We start from the raw sequence: 20,803 nt of genomic DNA on the forward strand, positions 1-20,803 counted from the left end.
TTGGCATTTTCCTCGTTCGTGCAAATTCACATAAATTTATCTTTCTCCCCTTAACACAGCTAGTAATATAGTTTTCACAGCATCTAGTAAGTCTATTAAAACTTTACTATACATATAGACATCTACTGGCACATAAGCCGTTTAATATGCTATTTTTTCGATAATGCATACACTAATTTCATTAATGCTTGCATCACGTAGATGAAGGTTAATAGAGTTATAATTAATCAATTTCCATGAAAAAAACATCTTCTAAGATACTTTTAAAAAAGCTCAAACTTTCAACATTTCTTTTTTCTTCACTCGTGTATAGATAGTCTCGGCGAGAGCCTCTTGTCTCTCGCCAGTTCCCCATCACCATCACTCATAGTGTACTTGGTGCGAGTTTCGAAGTTTCTGCTACCCATGTGAAGTTAGCTGTCTCTGCTGGTCTCTATCGAGACTCCTGATACAGGGTGTCCATTTTAACTGGAAACCCTCGAAAATGCTGCCTCTATCGGCCAGAGGTTGTAGATTGTAGCCTATTATAGTGTTGCGTGGCCTTCAGGTATTTTTATTTGGACCCGGGAAGAATTCGTGCCCGTGGAGCGCTAAAGCACTCTGCTCGTAAAGAAATGAAACAAATTTAAACTCAAACTAAATTGTTGTATTTGAACCAAGGGAAAACACGTCTTATCAGTTCACAGGACTGGGACGAAGAGAGCGTACCAAAATGGTTTCTCGCTAAATTTGTATACATGTTTGTTAATTTTTGGTATCTTAGTAACAAGGAACCAATTACATAATTATATTATAATTAATAAACTCCAATTCGTTAAAACTATCGTCAGCATTTATCGATTTCTAGCTTTCGAGTCTTTTACATCTTGGCGCTGGAGATAATTCCTTAGAGAAGTGGAAAAAGGTGAGATTTGAATGTTTAAATAAGTGTTTCTAAGGAGATATTGATTTATTCTTTACTCTGAAATATTCTGTAGAGTAATGTTTATAACTGGTTTCAAGCATATAAACTTATTCCAACTTCACTTTTGACGCCTTCTCTATTACATTCAATCTGAACTTCGCGCCTTGAAGTTAGTGTCACACGTTGTCACACAACAATAGAACTATCAATTCTGTAACCTAAATAAATGCGAACAAACTGATTCCTTAGTAATAACTATTTGCATCATCAGCGCACGAAATTTGTAGTTGTAAAATGTTTGTAAACGATTTATTTGGTTTAATTTAAATTTTTCATTCGATGTCATTCAAAGAATATGAATACAATAATAATTATTTGAACAGTGCACGAGGGTTAATAATTGTTAATAAATGCATGGATAATAATTGTTTGGACATAACAATATGACGAAACAATAATTTAATGACCCACTAGTATAGGAATGAGATCATGAAGCACCGTAGTTCCAAATTTTAATAGATAGAAGGAATGGATAGAAGGTTATATTGTTATATCTTGAAACTTATAAATTTATTATCTCTCGTATACTTTGTCTTATTTATAACAAACCTCTCACGTCAGGTATCTTCCCTGAGGCATAGAAATTGAGTCTTGTTACTTCTGTATTTAAAGGTGAAGACAGGATTTTGGGTATTAGTTACAGGCTAATAAGTAAAGGAAGCCTTATATCGAAGATATTGGAGAACATGGTATCTGATAAAGTATCATTATTATTAACAAATATGTTAACCGAAGAAGAATGTGGTTATGTAGCTAGCTGTTTTACTGTAATCAGTTTAATGAATTATACTCATTACATTACAGATGTCATTAAGGCTAGACATCAAGTCGATGCAGTGTACACTAATTTTAGACAAGTTTTTGTTCCTCATTTCATATTATTATTTAAACTATCTGCTATTAATTTTAACTGTCCCCCATTTGATTGAATCTCAAGTTTCATAACCAATAGATCACACAATAAAATTTAGTAATAAGTATACTAGTTTAGTTAGTTTGGGTGTCTCTTGGGTATTACATTTTGGACCTTAATCGTTCACTCTTTTTCAACGATAACTGTAAGGCTGTTATTAATAGTACACATGTTTCTCCATTATATGGATGAGGCGTAAATGTTTTACACTGTCGTATATAAACATGATACCCCTTTTGAACTAAGCAAAATGGTGTCACGAAAAAAATCTTAAATTCAATATATCCAAATGCCTTATGATCCACTATTACCAGTATTCCCCCTTTGGATATTATTTTTACTTCCTATTTATCTTTTAATGATCACTATTAGAAAATAGACAATTCAATTGTTTAGTTATATGATAATTATTTAGAATAAGGGCCTCCTCACCGATTTCATTGAAACTTTTTTATATCATGTATCTTGATACGTGGATTAATTTTTCTAAGTGAAATAATTGTCGCTCTTTTCGTTTTCGAGATAAAAATTTTTATATGCTTGAAAATTATGGTGGCAGGCCGAGGGTAGGTAGCAAAAAAAAAGGATTTGATTTGGTTAGAGCTAGGACCACAGCGAGTGAGCTGGCAACGGTTGGACAGGGTCGGAGTCATTTGGCAGAGATTCGAAGAGGAAGGGAGGTGACGATAGCGTTTTATTCCGTGCTAAACACGCTGGCCCAGAGTTCAAAGTTACTCTTATGATCCGAGTACTGGACTCCTTCGAGCTTCGGCTCTCTTTGTCTCTCTCCAATCTGCAGTCCTTTTTCTGAGTACGAATGGGGGTATGTTACTGCTTCCACCTAAATTATTCAGTCGATGATTACGAGGGAATATGGGCCAATGGTTCGAATAGGACAAGTAAGACCTTCCTTTCTTGAATTCAAATTTTATGTATCTCTGTTATAAATAACTGGAATTATGTTGTCTTTAGTATTATTTTAATCGAGAGAATACAAGGAATCTATTAATATTACTCGCGTGAAAATTCGATAGCAAATAAGGAATTTGACCTTTTCCACTTCATAATCCCTATTCCTGTCCTTGTCTTTTATAGTCGTATCGTTCTCGAGAGTCCAGTTCGAGCACAACGAAATAGTGGAGATAGCGGCGGTTGTCGATCACGGTACCCAAAACGAGCTTCTGTTAAGCAAGTTTGACAATGTTAACATAATAAAATTAGAAAATACTTACATATTTAATTATTTAAAGGAAAATTTATATCAAATAAGGAATGGAACAGTTCATTTACCAGCCGCAGAATTAATCTAAAAAAACATTATATTCATGTTCAATTACACAAACGCGTAATTAGTTCAAAATGACATTCAGCTAACACTTATGAATCATAGAATCAACCGTTCAGAAAGGGATATAGAATTCTTCGATCGGCAACAGATATCTTGGTGGAAGATGGAATTACAGAATCCGTATTACCCTTGAAAAAGAGGAAAACCATTCAGAGGAGAACTATCTGAGCCGCTCGCCTATAGTTGTGGAGTTGGCAGTCAAAATTTACGTCTGCATTCCGACGCAATTTGCCATTGCGATTCCAACTCCTCTATTTCTTTGACCTTCAATTCTGCCCCCGAATTTTGTATTTATAATACATTCTTAATTTATTCTTAATGTACTTAATTCATAACGAATGTAAGTTGTTTAGTCCGACCGAGTAATGGTCCCGTGGTTCGGCAACACGTCAACTTTAAAAGTTAATAACTTATCAATGATTTTGCGCAAAATACAAGTGCAGGTACTGTTTTGAAAACGATGTCAGCTACAAGAACATGCAGTGAAAAATATAGGGTTTCATATAAAAATTCAAATGTAACCTTTACAGAGCTCTCCAAAGTCATCACCATATTTGCCCTCTAATTCCATACTTTTGTTTGAAATAAAACTTTGTTTTTGTATTTTTAATATTTAGAAAATTAATCGTGTGTAGACATTTATACTGGTCACACTGTATGTATTTCACAGGTAATTTTGTATTGAAATTAGAGTATCCTGTATAAAACTATATAAAAGAAAATTACTGTATTCTTTATAAAGGATTATGAGAGATAAGTTTTCATGTATTTACAAATCTGGTTCGAAGGAAGTGCACAAATATAATTATCAAATAGAAGATCAAAAATAATTTTAATAATTTTAAGAATATTTACAGTACAAACATAATATTTACAATAATCAGTTTTGCAGTTATGAACTATAATTATTTAGTTTGTCCTGTCTTTCATCACAATTCACTTACATCCATCTTGTCCTGATCTTTTTCTCCTGAATAATATTCACTGGCTGGTTCAACTATCTTATCAGTATCCTGTACATTTTGTCTAGAATCTGGATCTGGTTCAGGTTGTCTTTCTTCTTCAGGTGGTAATGCATCACATGGAACATCTTGCATTTGAACACTTGGAGAATGCTGTACCATTTTCAAGTTATCATACACATGTCGTGTAATAGCTTCCAAATATTGCTTACTGTTTGCATTATCCTGTCTTGTCACAACATCAGGATGTAAAGTAAAATCTGGTGCAAAATACTCCAAATATTCTGTGTATGGTAGTTCATTACTAATTTGTTCATCAACAAGTAAAGAAGTTTCGTATGTCCAACAACGTGCAACATTACGTAATGTATATCCACCTCCTCCTACAGTGAGTAACGGTACATTCAAATCTCTTACAAATTTCACACAATCTCCATGTCCTTTAGTGCTTAAACTAAAACAACCAAGACGATCATTTGCAAGAGAATCAGCTCCACATTGTAAAACTATTGCTGTAGGTTGAAAGAATTCCATGACATGAGATATAACAGGCTTGAATACTTGAACATAAGACGTATCATCAATGCCTTCCTTTAATGGTACATTAACTGAGTAATATCTTCCACTTTCTGCTCCAATTTCATACATATCCCCAGTGCCAGGAAAAAAATAGTTACCATACTTATGAAAAGATACAGTCATAACTCTGTCTGTAAGATAAAATGCTTCTTGAACTCCATCTCCATGGTGTACATCAATATCTATATAGAGAACTCTAGCATGATATTTCAATAGTTCTAAAATTGCTATGACAATATCATTAATGTAACAAAAGCCGGAAGCTTCAAATTTTTTTGCATGGTGCAGTCCTCCACTCCAATTAACAGCAATGTCACAACAATTGTTATTTAATTTTGTAGCTCCTTCTAAGGAAGCACCAGTATACATTGAACAAAAATCAAATAGTCCCTCAAAAACAGGACAGTCATCCCCAACATTGAAATGGCTAAGGTATTTTGTATATCCTTGTAAGTTTTGTGGTGTTACCCTTTGTAGGAATTCTACATATTCATCAGAATGAAAACGACACATATCATGAGTACTAGCACGGTATGGACGGTAGATCTGCATCTTCTTGTGTAATCCATAATTGAGTACTAAACTGTGAATTACAGAGAGTCTATGAGGTTTCATTGGATGCCCAGGACCATAATGAAAATTCCCAACATCTGGGTTGTAGAAATATGATACTTTTTTATTGTAACTCATTTTGAGGTTAAACTCTATTTTGAGATATACAGGTTTGTATGATACAAAAGAATGGTTTTGTCAATAGTCAACCTTTAGAGCCATTGCAAGTTTACTAACAAATGCTCTAGTACATATCTTCTACACTTTGCGTCCCCGATTCTATTAAAGAATTAATTCATTATTTATTATCAAACTTCGTTCAATATCAATGATATTCTTTCTGTTTTAAATAAGCCGTAAACTAGTAGACCATCTTAAGAGATGATTTACTTAATTCCCATTGAGTAATAATTACGAATAAACAACCAAACAATCAAACAATTAAGTAAACAGTATCATTTATCACATGATGCACGAGTTCAAACAAACGCAGACGAGGTTACAGCACAACAATGTATACAAATCAACTTGACATAACTGACGATCACTGATTTTATCTGTATATCTTAATATCTAATTATCCAATCTATATACGTATAGCACTTATCTATGCATGTATATACACATAGAATATATTTTTTGTATAAGTTCAGTAGCGGGGCGATGGGATTCTGTTAATTTATACCAATTTCTACTGTTACGGTATTCGCCCTCTATGCACATACATAGTTTATTATTACTTGAATATAGCAATAAGATATCATAGTATCGCTGTTCGATAAGTACAGCGAAATTCAAAATCTTTCGTACTAGATTGCGTATGAATGTTGAAATAAAAAACGAGAGATAGAACAGGAAATGAATTGTAAACGTCTTTAAATATGTAGTGTGTGTTTGTGAGATTAACTTTCGAACATGTTTTTACATGGTTAACAGATGTACTCAGAAAATAAGGCATATGGAAATCTAAGAACTGTACATAATAGCATCTTTAAAATAACAGCAAAGCCTGGACACGGTGAATTAGATAACTTGGAGTTTCCTCAAACATCTGTTTCCCAAATTTCGCTGAACACGCAACTGTTCTGTTGTAAAAGACTCTTAGAACATTCATTTTCGCTTTCTATTAATTTTCGTTACTTGAGCCTGCAAAAAGTTGGGTTGAGAAAGTCCAGAAAATTATAAAGCCATAAATTTCGCTTGGCCGTTTCCTCGATCTTGAGGACAAAAGAAAAAGACGATTTATGCCAAGTTTTTTTAGTTAGCTCATCGCAAGTCGAATTTGGTTTGGGGGCACTTTTGACCTCCTTATTCGGCTATACCCTTCCTACTAACATGTTTTTAATTTGCATAACAAGTTATAGTATTCATAGAAAATTCGTAAAATGAAGAAGTTTATCACAAAAGAACATTCCAGCGAAAATAAATGCAAATTTACTTCGTTAGTTGAAAGTGTATTTATAAGAAAATTTAATTATTATTGTGATTATTCAAAAAATAATATTATTATTGTAATTAAATGCATAATCTATCACTATGATGCACAAAATAAATTCATTTCTCATACACAGAAATATTATAGCCTCGTTTCAAGAGCAAAAGTTAATACTCATATCTCTGAAAAAAATTCAAATTCTTTGCCGCAATTATTATTTAATTCAATTTTTATTTAACACATTTTTCTATACAATTTAAGGAAATTCTCGAAATTTGATTATGATAGTTATGTATGTCATCCTGTATAATTCTATACGAGAAATATGAGTAAAAAAAATGATCAAATAAAGAGTAAAAAAAAATACCAATATCAATATTTCAGTTTAATTTAGCAGAGCGTGGTTTCGATCCACGGACCTCTGGGTTATGGGCCCAGCACGCTTCCACTGCGCCACTCTGCTGATTGGAAGTTTTGTTCTTAAATAATAATTTACTGATATTATTCTTTGAACAAAGTTATATAAAATTAAAAATTCATATTAATATACCAATATAATACAATAGGATTTACTACGACTTGAAAGTAAGATGAACCTGTCGATGTGTGACGCCCTCACCAATTTTGATAACCTTCAAATATATTATAAAGGATAATATTTTGAACAACTTTTTCCTATACATATACTGGGCGATCAGCTTTAGTTTCCGAGATACTCGTGAAAAATCGCCGCTACTACTACACTGAATTTCGCCTGCAACGGCACGTATGCGTCATCTTTCCGAGGTGATAAGGATTTATCATGGGTGTAAGGATTTACTCGTTAATATGTAAACAATAAGTTATAAACGTCGTTTTATCTTTTGTTACGTGTATCTCACACGTATTTCAATAAAGTACAAATGTACGTTTTCAAAGTAGTGAATATATATGCACGTACAATATATACATGCATACATAGATACATATTCATACACATCGTAGGGTGTACAATTAAGGGGGCAGACTCCTTCGGGGCCTACTCCGAATCGATCGAAGTGTTGTTGCGAAGAAATGGGCATTACTGAAAACATATAATTTATACATGAGACATTTGATAATGTGGCATCTAGCGTTATCTTGTTGAATTACAAATGAGAAGTGGGAAGGTATAATTGTCAAATCGCATCATAGGAAAGTTCTGTCACGTTGTAGCCACATCAATTATAATTCTATCCATCAGTAAATCTCTACTGAATACGTCTTGAGCCGATATTTTGTTTAGAATATAGAAGAGGACGGTGCGAGCGAGAAAGAAAGAGTATTACGAATGAAACAATACATATGTGCCCATAATTATGAAAGTAGTTTAAGTCAATTCAAACTTTAAAAACAACATTTTCGCATGAGATTCACACAAAATTTCACATTCATGATAAATTTTCATTAATCCAGACTAATAAAATTCTAAATTACAATGTTACATAATATAGACATATTTTCTAATTTATTCAAATGTAATCCTTTCAATATCCCAAAATAAGAAATATACGACTTAGACCACTTTCATAATTATGGGCACATACATATTAATGCGTTAAATTGTAAAACTTTTATATATAGAATAAACAATTCATTAAATTCGTACTATTTATTCATTCATTCATACTTTTTAACCTTTTAATGTAAATTGTTGCACATATGAATCACCTATAAAATGCCTTCTAAAATCAAAAGACTGATGCAAAATGAATTGTAGACTAAAAGTACCTTATTAAAATTAATCAGTTTAAACTTCTAAGAGAACCTTTAAACCATTTATGCACGCCAATTATTATATAAATAATGTACATGATTTTTTGTTTAAATTGGAGATGTTGCGCATTTAAGGGTTAACTACATGCTGGTCGATCGTTTTGCAAATTTGTATGCAAATACTATGAACCAAAATACAAAATATAGCTAAAATAGAATTTTGTATTTTTACGTTATAAACAAAATAACAACATTCCTAGTTAGACTACAATTTATGTGAAATTGGGTCCTGAAACAAGTGGCTTTACGAAAAACATATGTTCTTATAATGTTTTGTACAATGTCGAGTCCATTTACTATTTTTTGGATCCGATCTGATCCAAATTTGAATAACACTTTTACTCATAATATACTATATGGTAGTAAGTGACCTTCGAACTGACAAAAGTGGTAATAAATTGTTAATATTAATAATAAATTGTTAATGTTAATAATAAATTGGTTAATTGAGTGGAGTGGTCCAATTGTAATCTGTGAAAAGGTATACGAAAATTAGAATTATTTGAAATAAAAATTGAAAAAAAAAAGCTACCACGAGATTCAAACCCGGCACCTGCAAATTATGAGTAAATGCCTAATTCTCATTCAGATAAGCTACTTTCATGTAAAATTAGTGGATTAAACTACAATTTACGAACAATTCCAATTGTTCCAATATTCAATAGTAGATAATAACTATTGAAGGATAATGATTTGTAAACCACCTTTACTTGCTACATTTTCATCGATGCAAGGGTAACTCACACTGTACCTCTTGTACTGTTTGCAACGAGTGCAATAAACAACATATATTATAATATAATGACAAAAGCATTATAGGGATATATGTTTTTCGTAAAACCACTCGTTTCAGGGCCCAATTTCGTACAAAATGTAGTCTAACTAGGAATGTTATTATTTTGTTTATAACGTAAAAATTCAAAATTCTATTTTAGCCGTATTTTGTGTTTTGGTTCATAGTATTTGCATACAAATTTGCAAAACGATCGATCAGTGCGTAGTCAGTGAAAACAACGACAATATACTATTTTTTAATATATGTTTTAAATAAATTGATATTTTTAAAAACTGTTTACATAGGTGGATTCGTCGTTCAAAGATACACAATCGCCCCATGTATACCATTTTGCCACACGCACTACTTTTGGAGATATTAAACGAAATATGTTTTTCACCCTCAACTTTGGGGGTGGTTTTCACATCCTTTACATGAATTAGAACCAATAAAAAAAAATACGTGTCCTGCAAAGTTTCATCAAAATCAGAGATTTTCACCTCGCGATGTTCCCTTATTAGTAAGAATCAAAATCTCGGCTGGAGCTAGATTCGTTCAAGTTTTCCTGATGGGCAGAATTGTAACATGTACATACATATATGTGGCAACAGCGTGAGCAACTTTCAATACATTTTGGCAACTAAGCCTTTCTTGTGTCTGAATCGTGTATTCGATGAATACGCCATTCAGATGTCAAATTCTAGATTACATTTACCGGCTGATCTGTATTTTCATCGATGCTGATGGTAATATGACCAAATTGATTGAGATATACCATCAACGCTTCTAACGGCAAATCGTTGAACTATTTTTCTGTCAAATCGGGTGCACAACGAATATTACACTTTACGCCTTCAAGAAGTGTTAAATTGAGGAAAATCGCATTTTCACAATATTGTGCTAATTCAAAGAAGGGTGGTCTGATGTGCTATGAGTGAAAAAACCATTAAATCGTGAGATATTTGCAAAAATGTCACTTCGGCAGCCATCTTGTTAGTTTACAACAGAGTCTGTTTCATGCTTACAGTTTGTAATTTTACATTTTTCTCAACGTGTAGTGTTTATTGGAGTTTAAACGGATCAGACCACCTTGTGGTGAAGTCTACCCGTAGGTTCTGTACCCGCGAAAAATTCATTTATGCAAGTGTCGAGACGTAAAGCGTAATTTGCGAAACAGTTTATCTCTCTCGTTCATCGCGTATACGTGTATGACTTTCTTTGCTTCGGTGAGCGCACGCACACAGTTCAAAACACAATTTTTGAATTCAATATTCTGCAACTGAGTTTCGAATCATTACACAAAACTAAAGTTGCAGTATTGCATATTGTGCAGAAAACGATAATAAAAATTGCGATATATGTTGCAAGAAACATACATATGAATGCTTGTGAAATTCAAAACAGCTTTCTTTTCTTTTATAATAATTTGAATCAGTTACTAACAAAACATTTACAATGTACTTCATTTGTTATTTCTATATGCTTTTTATTTTTCATACCTATTGTACTTCTTTCAAAAATAATCTTTATTTGTATAATTACATACCTTAAATTACGATATACACGTATCGATATGTGCATTTTTAAATATATTTTTTACAATACTAGATAAAGGTTGCAAGTGATAAATGTTTATTATTAAATTAATGGAAAAATATTAATCTATACAAAAATGATTACATATGTATATGTACAAAAGCACTATATCTTTATTTTAAATGATATAGTTATTCTTCTAGTACTTTTCAGCTTGAAAATTTTCTTTTAATATATTTGTACCTCAAAGCGAGACTAATCCAAGTCCATTTTTTTAAAAATAAAGCTTTTTACAGGATTTTATTGCTTTTTCTTCATTTGATTAGAATAATAGGAATTCAGTGAAGTTACGTTATAAATGAAGGAAATTTAATAGTATAAACTATTTCAAATACTATGTTAAGAAATAGATAATCGCATTTGTTTTCCAACTTTCCTGAAAAATAACAAATGGACTTGGGTTAGTCTGGCTGACTAATCGAGGTATAAGTATTATACACAATTATGTTGTTTACGAAAATACTATCGGTACAACACGCGGGCATTTAACGAATTTTTGCAATCGGCAATGTCAGCAATGTCCTATTTCTTGATGCTTACGCACTCAATACAGTATTTGTGGTGGGAGCCATGGAAAGAATTTGATTCTGAGAAATCTCTATAAAAATGATATTCAATCGATGTATACTCAGTTCTCTTTTCGAAGTCGTGGTATCCGCAATCATGAAAATTAAGAACTGTTTTGCGGTTATTTTGCTGGTCATTGCCTTAACTCAGGCCAACCCAACACCTAAGACCATAGAGAAAAAATTATTGACTGATGACATTAAAGAGACTAACGAAAACAAAGACAGAGTGAAAAAGTCAGCTGCTACTTTCTGTGTTCATATAAAGCCAGAATCCTCAAAACCAACACTAATTTCTTGCAAGGAAAATCAAGCTGTGGTTCAGAAGGATCCACTGATCTTACATGCTCAAACTGCACCTCAACAAGTTCAAACTCTTAATGTTGTTCAATCTATTTCTCAAGTCCCTCAGGCAAGTATAGTTGTTCCTCAACCTGTTATCCAACCATTCCAAACTTTGCAAATTGTACAACCAACTCCACAGCCTTGTGCTCAAGCCAGTCCATCAATAAACATGATTCAATCAATTCCCCAGTCCAATATTAATCAACTTAATTCAAAACCACAGCCACAACCAAAACCCAAACCAACTTTACCTCCTGTGGTAGAGGTAAAACCCTCTATAGATGCACCTAAACCTGAGCGCTTTGAACAAGCTATGGAGTTTGCTCCACAACCTCTGCTACAGCCACAGGAAACTCTGTCTGTACTGTCAGCCACACCCACCTATCGTGAACATATTATTGCCACTCCTTGTAATCCTTTGGGACTAGATGCTGAACTAGGACCAGCACAATTTGCTCCTGTTGTACAAATTCCATCAACTTTTTGTGGCAATCCTTTACATGGCATTATCAGTCCATGTACTTGTCAGAACAATGTAGCATTCTTGAGTGAACCTAGTATGGAAACCATGAAGATATTACCTGTTACATCTTATTCATCATCATTTCCTATATCCTCTCTGATAATACCACAGGATACAAAGATGACTTCTTATATCACACAACAGGTGAGCTTTATATTTTAAACTTTAAACTATATATAAGTATGTTTTTCTAATTCATACTACCATAAAATGTAGATTTTATTACTTGTAATACTATATCTTAATACCTTTTTATTTACAGGAAAAGGCAGGATTACAATCTAGAACCAGTACTCATGTCCATGTAAAAATTCCAGCTCCACCTGGTAACCACCCCATTCATAATCATCAAAAAATTTATCAGAAGATACTTGTTCAAGGAATGGATACTGTTCCAGTTGTTAGCCCATATTCTGATACAGACTTTTTAAATAATATATATGCACCAAATGGTATCATGATCAATGCTTATCCTCAAGTCTTCCATGGAGCTACTTCACTCCAATCAGGATACAGGTCCATACAAAACAATTTAAAAAGTGAAGATGATGTTTTAAATAGTTCCGTAGCTTCTAAGGCAAACAATCTCCAACAAACTAATAAGGTACCACGCCAAATAGATATTAACCAAACGTCATCAGAAAAAATAGAAAAGATTGAAGAAGAAAAAAAACAAGCATTTTTAATTAATGGTCAACGTAATACAAGAAGTAACAAGAAAGAAATTAAAACCCAGGAACCTCAATCAGTAAAAACTTGAAGAATTTAAGACATAGAAGTTCATTCAATTTTTTATTTTTATATTTTTTATGACTACTTTGGACCAAATACCAAATATTGCGTTGTAATTTGATTACAGATGATTATTAATAAAGCAATATTTTCAAAGAGTATTAGAGTTTTATTTTCTTATCTTTACTTTTTCCTCAGAATTGTACATCGATTATAAAGTATCGCAATATTGTGATTGAAAAATTTCTGTTTTGATGCTTCTATGTATATTTCTTGCATTCCAAATAAAATTGTTCTTAGGTATAATGAGTAGATCTTTTGAAGAAACTTCCTCCAAGTGTTTTTTCAAAGTAGGTACACTCAACTGTATCCATGAGCAGCTGCACGAGACTATATCCTCAGATGAACTTTCTTCAGTTACATTTAGTTCTTCATATTAAATTAAAAAATAGTATATATCATTGCAATATAAGTGATTTGTACTTAAGAAAAATAATATAAGTTCATAAATAAATACCAGCAGTTTTTAAATCTTCTTTCAAAGTATTCTCGTTAATATTAATCCATTTTAGAATATTCTCCTGAGTTTCTGAATTCACACGCTTCATAATGTACATAATATTTTTCATAGGATCAGGTGGAGATATGACTGTATCTCTGATTGACTTATCTACATACCATTCGCTGCTTTCACTATCTTTGCACTTACAACAAGAACAAGCATTTGGTTGAATATCTCCATGCAATGAATCATAACGCAAAGCTGAAACATAAAATACCAATTAAACTAGAATGAAATGAACAAGCAATATTAACTGAAAATTACACACTTACTGTTGCCTTTGCATTTTAAACAGTAACAACATTTGCAATCCTTTCCCAATGTAATAGTCATAGTTGACTAAAATAAAAAATTTTTCAGTCAGTTTGTCAAAAAAAAAGATTATAGTAATAACATACATGTTGTAATTTCATTTCACTTGATTTCAAATGTATGTATTTATAATATGTTTTTTTAGGACGAATCTCTTTTATAGAAATAGTCGGCACTTGAGAAAAGAGGACATATGGGATATCGTAATGCTCTTTTTTACAGCGATCATCTTGATATCTTGCAAAATACCATTTGTGGTCAATTCTATATGGCTTCACATCTATGTTTTCTTGATTTAAAACTTGAGATTCTAACATACGTTTAATGATCTGCAAATTATTATAAAATACAGGCAATGCTTATTGTATCATTACTATGATAATACTTACTTTTGCAGATGGATGACCAATGCAGTTACCAAATATTTTCAACTGTCGTATACAAGGACTCTTTTTTAATGTGTTTAAAACATTTATCATACCTTCATCAGTGATTTTATTATAAGAGATATCAAGTGATAGGAGCCTCGAAAAAGGAAGGGCTATGCTTAATTCTCTGTAAGGAGTTACTACTATAACCCTTATATTACTACTTGTCAACTTTCTGTACTACTACACCATAATGTTTATAATACCGTGCACCATGATCAGTTATAATGTTTCTATTTAAAATAAGGATTTTCAAAGCAGGTCTTTTTGTTAACCAATTTCCAAGGTGGTTTAATCCATGATCTCCTATATTATTGCAGCTAAGATCTAATAGATGCAATGTATTATTGTACTTTGCATTAGACATCATACTTTCAATATCATGGCAACTAAAATTATACTTTTGCAAGTGTAATGCTGACAGACTGATGTTATACTGAGAGAAAAAACTTCTAATTAACATGAAATAAAAATGTGAAATAAGAAAACACAATATCTACTTACTTTGAGCATATGACCAATGATATTTGCAAAATGAACAGAGTCAAAGTAATACATGCACCCTGGATTAGGACGGCTGATATCCAAACTCTTTAAAGTAACGTTAGAGTCTTCTTGTTCTGAACTCAAAACCATCATGAAATATATTAAACTAGAAGCAGTTTGATTTACTTCTGATACATTTAAATGCAATATATGTTTATTTTTCAATAAAAAAAGTGCTACTTCTTGTGCAGCCTAAAAGAATTATTTAATTAGAACTTGGTAGTTCAAGTGAATACAATTCTGATAATTTTAATCACTTTAACTCCAAATTTATTTGATTTTAAATTGAGACTCTTGATTTCTATATCTTCAGCCACTTCTAATAAATATTGAATTCCATTCTCCATAATATTATTGTTCTGCAAATCCAAGTCTCGAATATTTTTGTACAACTAATACAAAAAACATTGTGAAAATAGATATATAGTGAAAAAAGAGATTTCTGTTTCCAAGAAAACTTTCTCTTACACGCAAATGATCAAGTAGATTTATGAAACCACTATTTGAAATATTATTACTTGCTAGGTTGACGCAGATAATTTCTTGATGTTTTTTAAGGAAAAGTACCAAAGCAGGAATGTCTATATCTTCAAGCGGTCTTCTATCATTATTTAAAAAAATTGAATAATAAAGAACGTAACAAAGCAAAATAATAAAACTAAAATTTATGTAATTACAATTTAATCTATTCACTAACTTGATTTTCTTATATACAATATTTCTGCTCAAATCAAGTCTTCTTTTCGTGGAACAAATATTCGTACAAAAACATTTAAAGAAGTTGTGATTCAAGCCTTGATGAAAATGAGATTTCATACTTTTTAGTGTAATCTCTGGAATTTATATCATTATAACTGTTACCACACGGTATTAATGCTTAATAAATTTCGTGTTAAAATTAATATTTGAATGTAACTTGTCAAATCTTCAAATGTTTATGTTTCCAGTAAAATAATTACCTTTCTACAAAAAATTGTAATATATGATTATGTTACTCAAACACAAAAGGAAATAATGGAGGATTTACTTCCTAGAAAAAAAGAACCCGAAGTTATTCCATTTAAAGAGATGTTTGAAGGTAAAGCACAAAGTAATTTAAAATAAAGTAGAGAATTGCAGATATCAAGTATCAAGTATTTTTAATCACAACTTGTTATAAAAATTTATATATTTTTATATTATTTTAATAGCATATTGCCAAATGGATCCGATTTCTTCTAAACAAAGCGTACATCTTCTACCGTTATCGCAGAGTGACAAGTGGCTAATATCCGCACGAATACTCGATATGGTTACATTTACTACAACCGATACTGGACTTGCCTTTTTCAAATTTCGAAAAAGAGCTTTATCTTACGATGAATACTTAATATACTTGGAAAATCTAGCTGTAGCGAAAAATGTAGATTTCGAAGAAATTAAATACAAAATGCAAATATGCGGAAAGCCCAGAAAAACCACTTAACATGAAAATGCAATTCTACAAACGTTATGTACAAGCTTTATTTTCAAACGTTTATACACTTTTAAATTTTATTTCTATTTTACTATTAATTTATACATTTCAAAGAAACATTTACAATTCGATATTGAGCGCTATTTAACAATATAATGCGAGCCATCTTTGTCAAATGTGAAAGATTACTCCCTATGTAAACGAAATATTTATCGATATCAGCTTTATGGATAAATAAAACCAATACGATAAAGTTGTTAAAATAAATATTTTCACAATACTGCATTCAATTATAAGGCACATGAATCACAAAAGTAGTCAACTGTAAGCGTGAACTGTGTCGAAATTTTCTCACCCACATTGTATATGTAAGATGTAATAAAAAATGTAGGTTACTTTCACAGAATAGGTTGCAAAGATCAAATTAAAGAAAAAATGTCATTTACCTACATATCCGATAACTCTTAGATTTTTAGTTAAATGATATCTTGTATTTTGTATTTGCTTATACATAAATATCTCTATAAAGGGTGCGATAGAATAAAATATTGTATAGTAATGCACATTTAAATTCCAATGGCCCAACACCACTGTAACATGTGTTTCGACCGCCACTATTTATAATTCTAGGTCTTTCTTGCTTGCTTTCACTAGATCCATTCTTTTTCCTTGTTGAATCAAGTGTGTTCCTCAAACAAAATTGCTACTTGTTACGCAAGAATTACAATGCGAATCCCTGATCCTATTAGAATTTAAGCGTACATTAATGTATTTTATAATTATTTATGCTACGACCTAAACTGTAATAATGTTTCCCACTCTTGTTAACACCCTGTGTACAGAAAAATGACTCTTTTGTGTTTCTTCTACAGTATCAAAACTAAATTAATTAAGAAAAATAAATTGATAGTGATAACAATAATCTGCTAAAGCCACATTTGTTTGTTTAGAAAAGATTAAAGAACAATTTTGCCTTCTGATATAAGATATAAATACTTTGTATTATGTTGATGTACTTCTATAAACAATTTGTCATAAAACACTGTTATAAATTCTTCTGCATCCATTTCAAGGCAGTTCTAATATTGCCAAGTGAAACTCTACCAAGAAAATTTGCTATTAATTGATATTCTGGCATAGTGCGTCTTCCACAAGATTTTGTCGAAAGTGATCTTTGATAGGAATTCTTCCTAACGTTATATAGCTTTTCTTTTTCTATTATAGAACTGTGTCCTTCGCAAAGTACTTTCGTCGTCAAACATAGAAGCCACTGCATCACCTGTTAACAACAGCAAAATGTTATAAATATGAAACTAAATGGAATAAATATTTACATATACTATTGTGAACAATATGAATACTATGTTCAGGTTCTATTATTGCGTGTAGCAGGAATGAAAAAACAGATGATCACCGAAAAATTATATACATGTAGTGTAAATACGAATTTGCAAAATCGTAACAATATCTAACGCTCGTCCGGCCGATTCCAAATTACTTTTGACTGTATAGTAATATATTTTTTTCGAATTCAGTGGGTATTGTATTTCTTTACTTTTCTGCTCGAATCTATTTTAGATTATTTTCATTATCTATGTTCTACACAGAATTTCGAAAACGTTCGAAATAGCTGTGTGTATTGGCAATAATAATAGGTTTCCTACAAATTTATATTGCTAAAAGTTGGAAAACATATGTAAAATTCACGAATTATGCACACAGTAAATAAAGAACGATTATACATATTTCTTCTATATTTATTTTGTTTTAACGTTACTTAAGGATTCATTATTACGAAATCGTATTACGAAAATCTTACTATGGGTCGAAACTGATTGAACGTCCAGGTTCACGTATCATTGCTAGACGATCGACCATTCGAAGATTAATTCGACTATTTTACGTACCTCATTACTCGATGGCAATTTTCCTTCGTTGTTGAACCAAGCGCTAGGAGCCCATAAATATAATTGCATTATAGTTGCTGCTATTATCGTATCAAGTCTCTGAAATCCAAAGTACTTTATAGAATTCATAAATTTTTTAAACAGTGCGTTTCAGTCGTGTTTTAATACCTGATGTAAATTTCTGGACAACATATTTTTTATTAAGGCAGAAATAACCGTTGGTACATCTCTTGGTAAAAGCGGAAGATCCACCTCTTTATAGTTATAGTTTTTAAGAGGTGTTATTTCTTTATTATCACAATGAAATGGATTCTTCATACCAAATATTTCAAAAGCTATAGTGCCAACAGTCCATAAATCAGCTTTAGTGTAATTAATGCTAGTAAATGGACCTGGTTCGGCTGTAATAACTTCTGGCGCCATTAACGCGACATTGCCTCCTTTATCAATATCATGTGTATTATAAGGTAAATATAATCCGTGACTTTTATCTGCTAAACAGCATCCGAAATCGGTGATTACTAGAGACGGGCAATTATCTGTCTTTTCTGACAAGTCTAGTAAAATATTGTCACTCTTCAAATCTCTGTTTTTCAACAAAAAAAGAGAGAAAGAGAGAGAGAGAGATGAATTTAGTTAGCATAACTGATACTTAATATACTGTATATTTCAGACATGTGAAAAATATTGACTTACCGATGTGCAATACCATGAGCATTCATATGAGAAACACCCTCAAGTAATTGAGCAAGTAGTAATATTGATTCTCTAGTGCTCAAGTTATGGTCAATCAAGTATTGTTTTAACGTAACGTCATATCTGTAAAAAAAAGTAACAAGTATGAGACAATTATATCTTATAATATACTTACAGAATTTGTAACTTTTAATCAAATAGTGACCGTTTCATTAACAAAAATAAACTCATATTCCTTCCAGATCCATGAGGATTAATGCGTGTAGGCAAGGCATCAGGATACATTTTCCATGAACCAGGCAGAACTGGTACTCTATCAGCGAAAGCATAATACATTGCTACAATGTTTGAATGTGGGGGCAGTTCCACTTTCCTTTGTGCTATCTTCAATTCCCAATCAGCCATTTCTTCATGTCTCAAATGTTTTCTAGCAGGTACAGTTTCCCTATACATAGATCTCAAGATGGAAAGTGCATTTGATTCAGTATCATAATTGAACATCATTTTCAGTGCCAATGGAAATGTACTTATATCTGTTTTATCATCAATACTTATTTCATTTTTGCCTTTGGTAGATAGAGAATTACTGAATCTTGTTGCATAAACAACTGCAGAACATCCTTTGGCAATAACAGGACCAATTACAAAATCATTCAAAGTGAAACTTTTATCTTTATCTTGAAGTATTTCATAGTTTTTATCATTTTGTGGAGTGTTCCATTGCAGTTTTGATATAGCTTCCTATAATAAACACGCATAATTGTTTATGCTCTATTTATTATAAAGTAAATCATTAATCAAAATCAAATTTAGAGGAAAATAAAAAAAATCTAAAATTTACCCGAATTTCCCAGCAAACACCTTCTAGTTCATCCTCTTTTGTCAAAATTCCAGTGCCAGAAGCCAATGACACGCCAACCAAAGCAAAAAATGGTGCAGAATCTCCAAAAGCTAATCTGCTGGCAGCACGTCTACGTAAGTCAGCTGCTACTGTATTGGTGACTCTTTTTAAGATATTATCAACAAATATACGTCGTGCATGGGTTCCCAGGTAACAAAGGTGTTTTCCTGTTGTGGATACATTAGTGTTACCCTGGGGCAGACAGCCCTGGGATTTGCCTATATTTAAAACAAACATACAAATTAATAAAAACAGACTTTACATTGTATGATGTCTACTAAGAACACATTATAATTAGGTAACTTATAATGCCTATTCAAATATATGAATTACAAAACTAACAAAAATAACTCTCGAATAAAATTTATTCAAAAGCAAGATATGAATTATAAAGTTGACAAGGTTAAATTCATCGTTTATTGTTGAAGATCTCGGAGCTCTGTTTTGATGGTTGGTCATGCCAAGGTCCTTTGTCACTGCGATTATACGCATGGAACAAATTCGATCTTTTAACTTACCTACTTGCACAACGTGTATTTTGTCGTGGTAACTCCTTGGATGACAATTAGAGTAGAAACACTCGGTATTTCGAACAGAATGCAGTAGAGCCCGACCATTTTGCAAGAGACGGTAAGCCACCGTCCGTATCGACATTTCTTCGAGTTTCTACGCCAGAAAAGCCCACTGGGCCAGTCTTTAATAGCAATAGGCCCTCGTCGTTTAAGTCAGATTTCCTTTTAACGCAACGATCGTTTCCTAAAGTGATTTAATAACTATGTAGTTAACAATTCTAAAATCATTTAACAAATTACCACAAACCTTTTCGGATTCGTTTTCGTACTTATGTACGTATGCATATTGCACCTGATTGCACTGCTAAACTGGGGGAGAGGGGAGCGCAGCTGCACAGC

The 20,803-nt window shown here is 32.0% G+C and overlaps 5 protein-coding genes and 1 non-coding gene across 6 annotated transcripts; 2 read left to right on the top strand and 4 right to left on the bottom strand.

The window, feature by feature from the left end:
- Positions 1 to 3,329: 3,329 nt before the first annotated feature.
- Hdac3 (histone deacetylase 3) lies at positions 3,330 to 6,015 on the bottom strand. The gene has a single exon (XM_076376691.1). The coding sequence runs from the start codon at positions 5,454 to 5,456 to the stop codon at positions 4,155 to 4,157; it is 1,302 nt and encodes a 433-aa protein (XP_076232806.1). The 5' UTR covers positions 5,457 to 6,015; the 3' UTR covers positions 3,330 to 4,154.
- A 1,129-nt stretch (positions 6,016 to 7,144) lies between these two features.
- On the bottom strand, positions 7,145 to 7,216 carry Trnam-cau (transfer RNA methionine (anticodon CAU)). The gene has a single exon. It is a non-coding gene; the product is annotated as a tRNA-Met (tRNA).
- A 3,894-nt stretch (positions 7,217 to 11,110) lies between these two features.
- LOC143178578 (uncharacterized) lies at positions 11,111 to 13,243 on the top strand. The gene is made up of 2 exons (XM_076377319.1): positions 11,111 to 12,496; positions 12,615 to 13,243. Exons 1-2 carry the CDS (start codon positions 11,525 to 11,527, stop codon positions 13,110 to 13,112), a joined length of 1,470 nt encoding a protein of 489 aa, XP_076233434.1. The 5' UTR covers positions 11,111 to 11,524; the 3' UTR covers positions 13,113 to 13,243.
- Positions 13,244 to 13,278: 35 nt separating this feature from the next.
- Positions 13,279 to 15,748, bottom strand: LOC143178245 (uncharacterized). Its single transcript, XM_076376776.1, has 10 exons — positions 15,630 to 15,748; positions 15,401 to 15,533; positions 15,190 to 15,324; positions 14,891 to 15,124; positions 14,593 to 14,822; positions 14,348 to 14,513; positions 14,045 to 14,287; positions 13,919 to 13,985; positions 13,602 to 13,847; positions 13,279 to 13,513 (listed from the first exon to the last, which is right to left on the bottom strand). Exons 1-10 carry the CDS (start codon positions 15,746 to 15,748, stop codon positions 13,296 to 13,298), a joined length of 1,791 nt encoding a protein of 596 aa, XP_076232891.1. The 3' UTR covers positions 13,279 to 13,295.
- Positions 15,749 to 15,946: 198 nt separating this feature from the next.
- On the top strand, positions 15,947 to 16,397 carry LOC143178256 (tubulin polymerization-promoting protein homolog). Its single transcript, XM_076376789.1, has 2 exons — positions 15,947 to 16,010; positions 16,123 to 16,397. The coding sequence occupies exons 1-2, from the start codon at positions 15,947 to 15,949 to the stop codon at positions 16,395 to 16,397; spliced, it is 339 nt and encodes a 112-aa protein (XP_076232904.1).
- Positions 16,398 to 16,405: 8 nt separating this feature from the next.
- Positions 16,406 to 20,789, bottom strand: Pink1 (PTEN-induced putative kinase 1). Its single transcript, XM_076377318.1, has 8 exons — positions 20,712 to 20,789; positions 20,411 to 20,648; positions 19,833 to 20,110; positions 19,197 to 19,732; positions 18,992 to 19,114; positions 18,464 to 18,881; positions 18,296 to 18,394; positions 16,406 to 17,667 (listed from the first exon to the last, which is right to left on the bottom strand). Exons 2-8 carry the CDS (start codon positions 20,544 to 20,546, stop codon positions 17,434 to 17,436), a joined length of 1,824 nt encoding a protein of 607 aa, XP_076233433.1. The 5' UTR covers positions 20,547 to 20,648; positions 20,712 to 20,789; the 3' UTR covers positions 16,406 to 17,433.
- Positions 20,790 to 20,803: the final 14 nt, after the last annotated feature.

This window comes from Calliopsis andreniformis, chromosome 4, assembly GCF_051401765.1.
Source record: "Calliopsis andreniformis isolate RMS-2024a chromosome 4, iyCalAndr_principal, whole genome shotgun sequence".
Classification (NCBI taxonomy): Eukaryota; Metazoa; Arthropoda; class Insecta; order Hymenoptera; family Andrenidae; genus Calliopsis; species Calliopsis andreniformis.

What these genes read in the sequence shown, in the direction of transcription:
- LOC143178245 (XM_076376776.1), bottom strand. Translation starts at nt 15,748, where the DNA reads ATGAAATCTCATTTTCATCAAGGCTTGAATCACAACTTCTTTAAATGT. An exon ending in CAAATAAATTTGGAGTTAAA is followed by an intron (nt 15,125 to 15,189) that starts GTGATTAAAATT and finishes TAATTCTTTTAG; the next exon opens with GCTGCACAAGAAGTAGCACT. An exon ending in TTGGTCATCCATCTGCAAAA is followed by an intron (nt 14,288 to 14,347) that starts GTAAGTATTATC and finishes AATAATTTGCAG; the next exon opens with ATCATTAAACGTATGTTAGA.
- LOC143178256 (XM_076376789.1), top strand. Translation starts at nt 15,947, where the DNA reads ATGGAGGATTTACTTCCTAGAAAAAAAGAACCCGAAGTTATTCCATTT. An exon ending in ATTTAAAGAGATGTTTGAAG is followed by an intron (nt 16,011 to 16,122) that starts GTAAAGCACAAA and finishes TTATTTTAATAG; the next exon opens with CATATTGCCAAATGGATCCG.
- Hdac3 (XM_076376691.1), bottom strand. Translation starts at nt 5,456, where the DNA reads ATGAGTTACAATAAAAAAGTATCATATTTCTACAACCCAGATGTTGGG.
- Pink1 (XM_076377318.1), bottom strand. Translation starts at nt 20,546, where the DNA reads ATGTCGATACGGACGGTGGCTTACCGTCTCTTGCAAAATGGTCGGGCT. An exon ending in GCTCATGGTATTGCACATCG is followed by an intron (nt 18,882 to 18,991) that starts GTAAGTCAATAT and finishes GTTGAAAAACAG; the next exon opens with AGATTTGAAGAGTGACAATA. An exon ending in AATTGCCATCGAGTAATGAG is followed by an intron (nt 17,668 to 18,295) that starts GTACGTAAAATA and finishes TGTTGTTAACAG; the next exon opens with GTGATGCAGTGGCTTCTATG.
- LOC143178578 (XM_076377319.1), top strand. Translation starts at nt 11,525, where the DNA reads ATGATATTCAATCGATGTATACTCAGTTCTCTTTTCGAAGTCGTGGTA. An exon ending in CTTCTTATATCACACAACAG is followed by an intron (nt 12,497 to 12,614) that starts GTGAGCTTTATA and finishes TTTTATTTACAG; the next exon opens with GAAAAGGCAGGATTACAATC.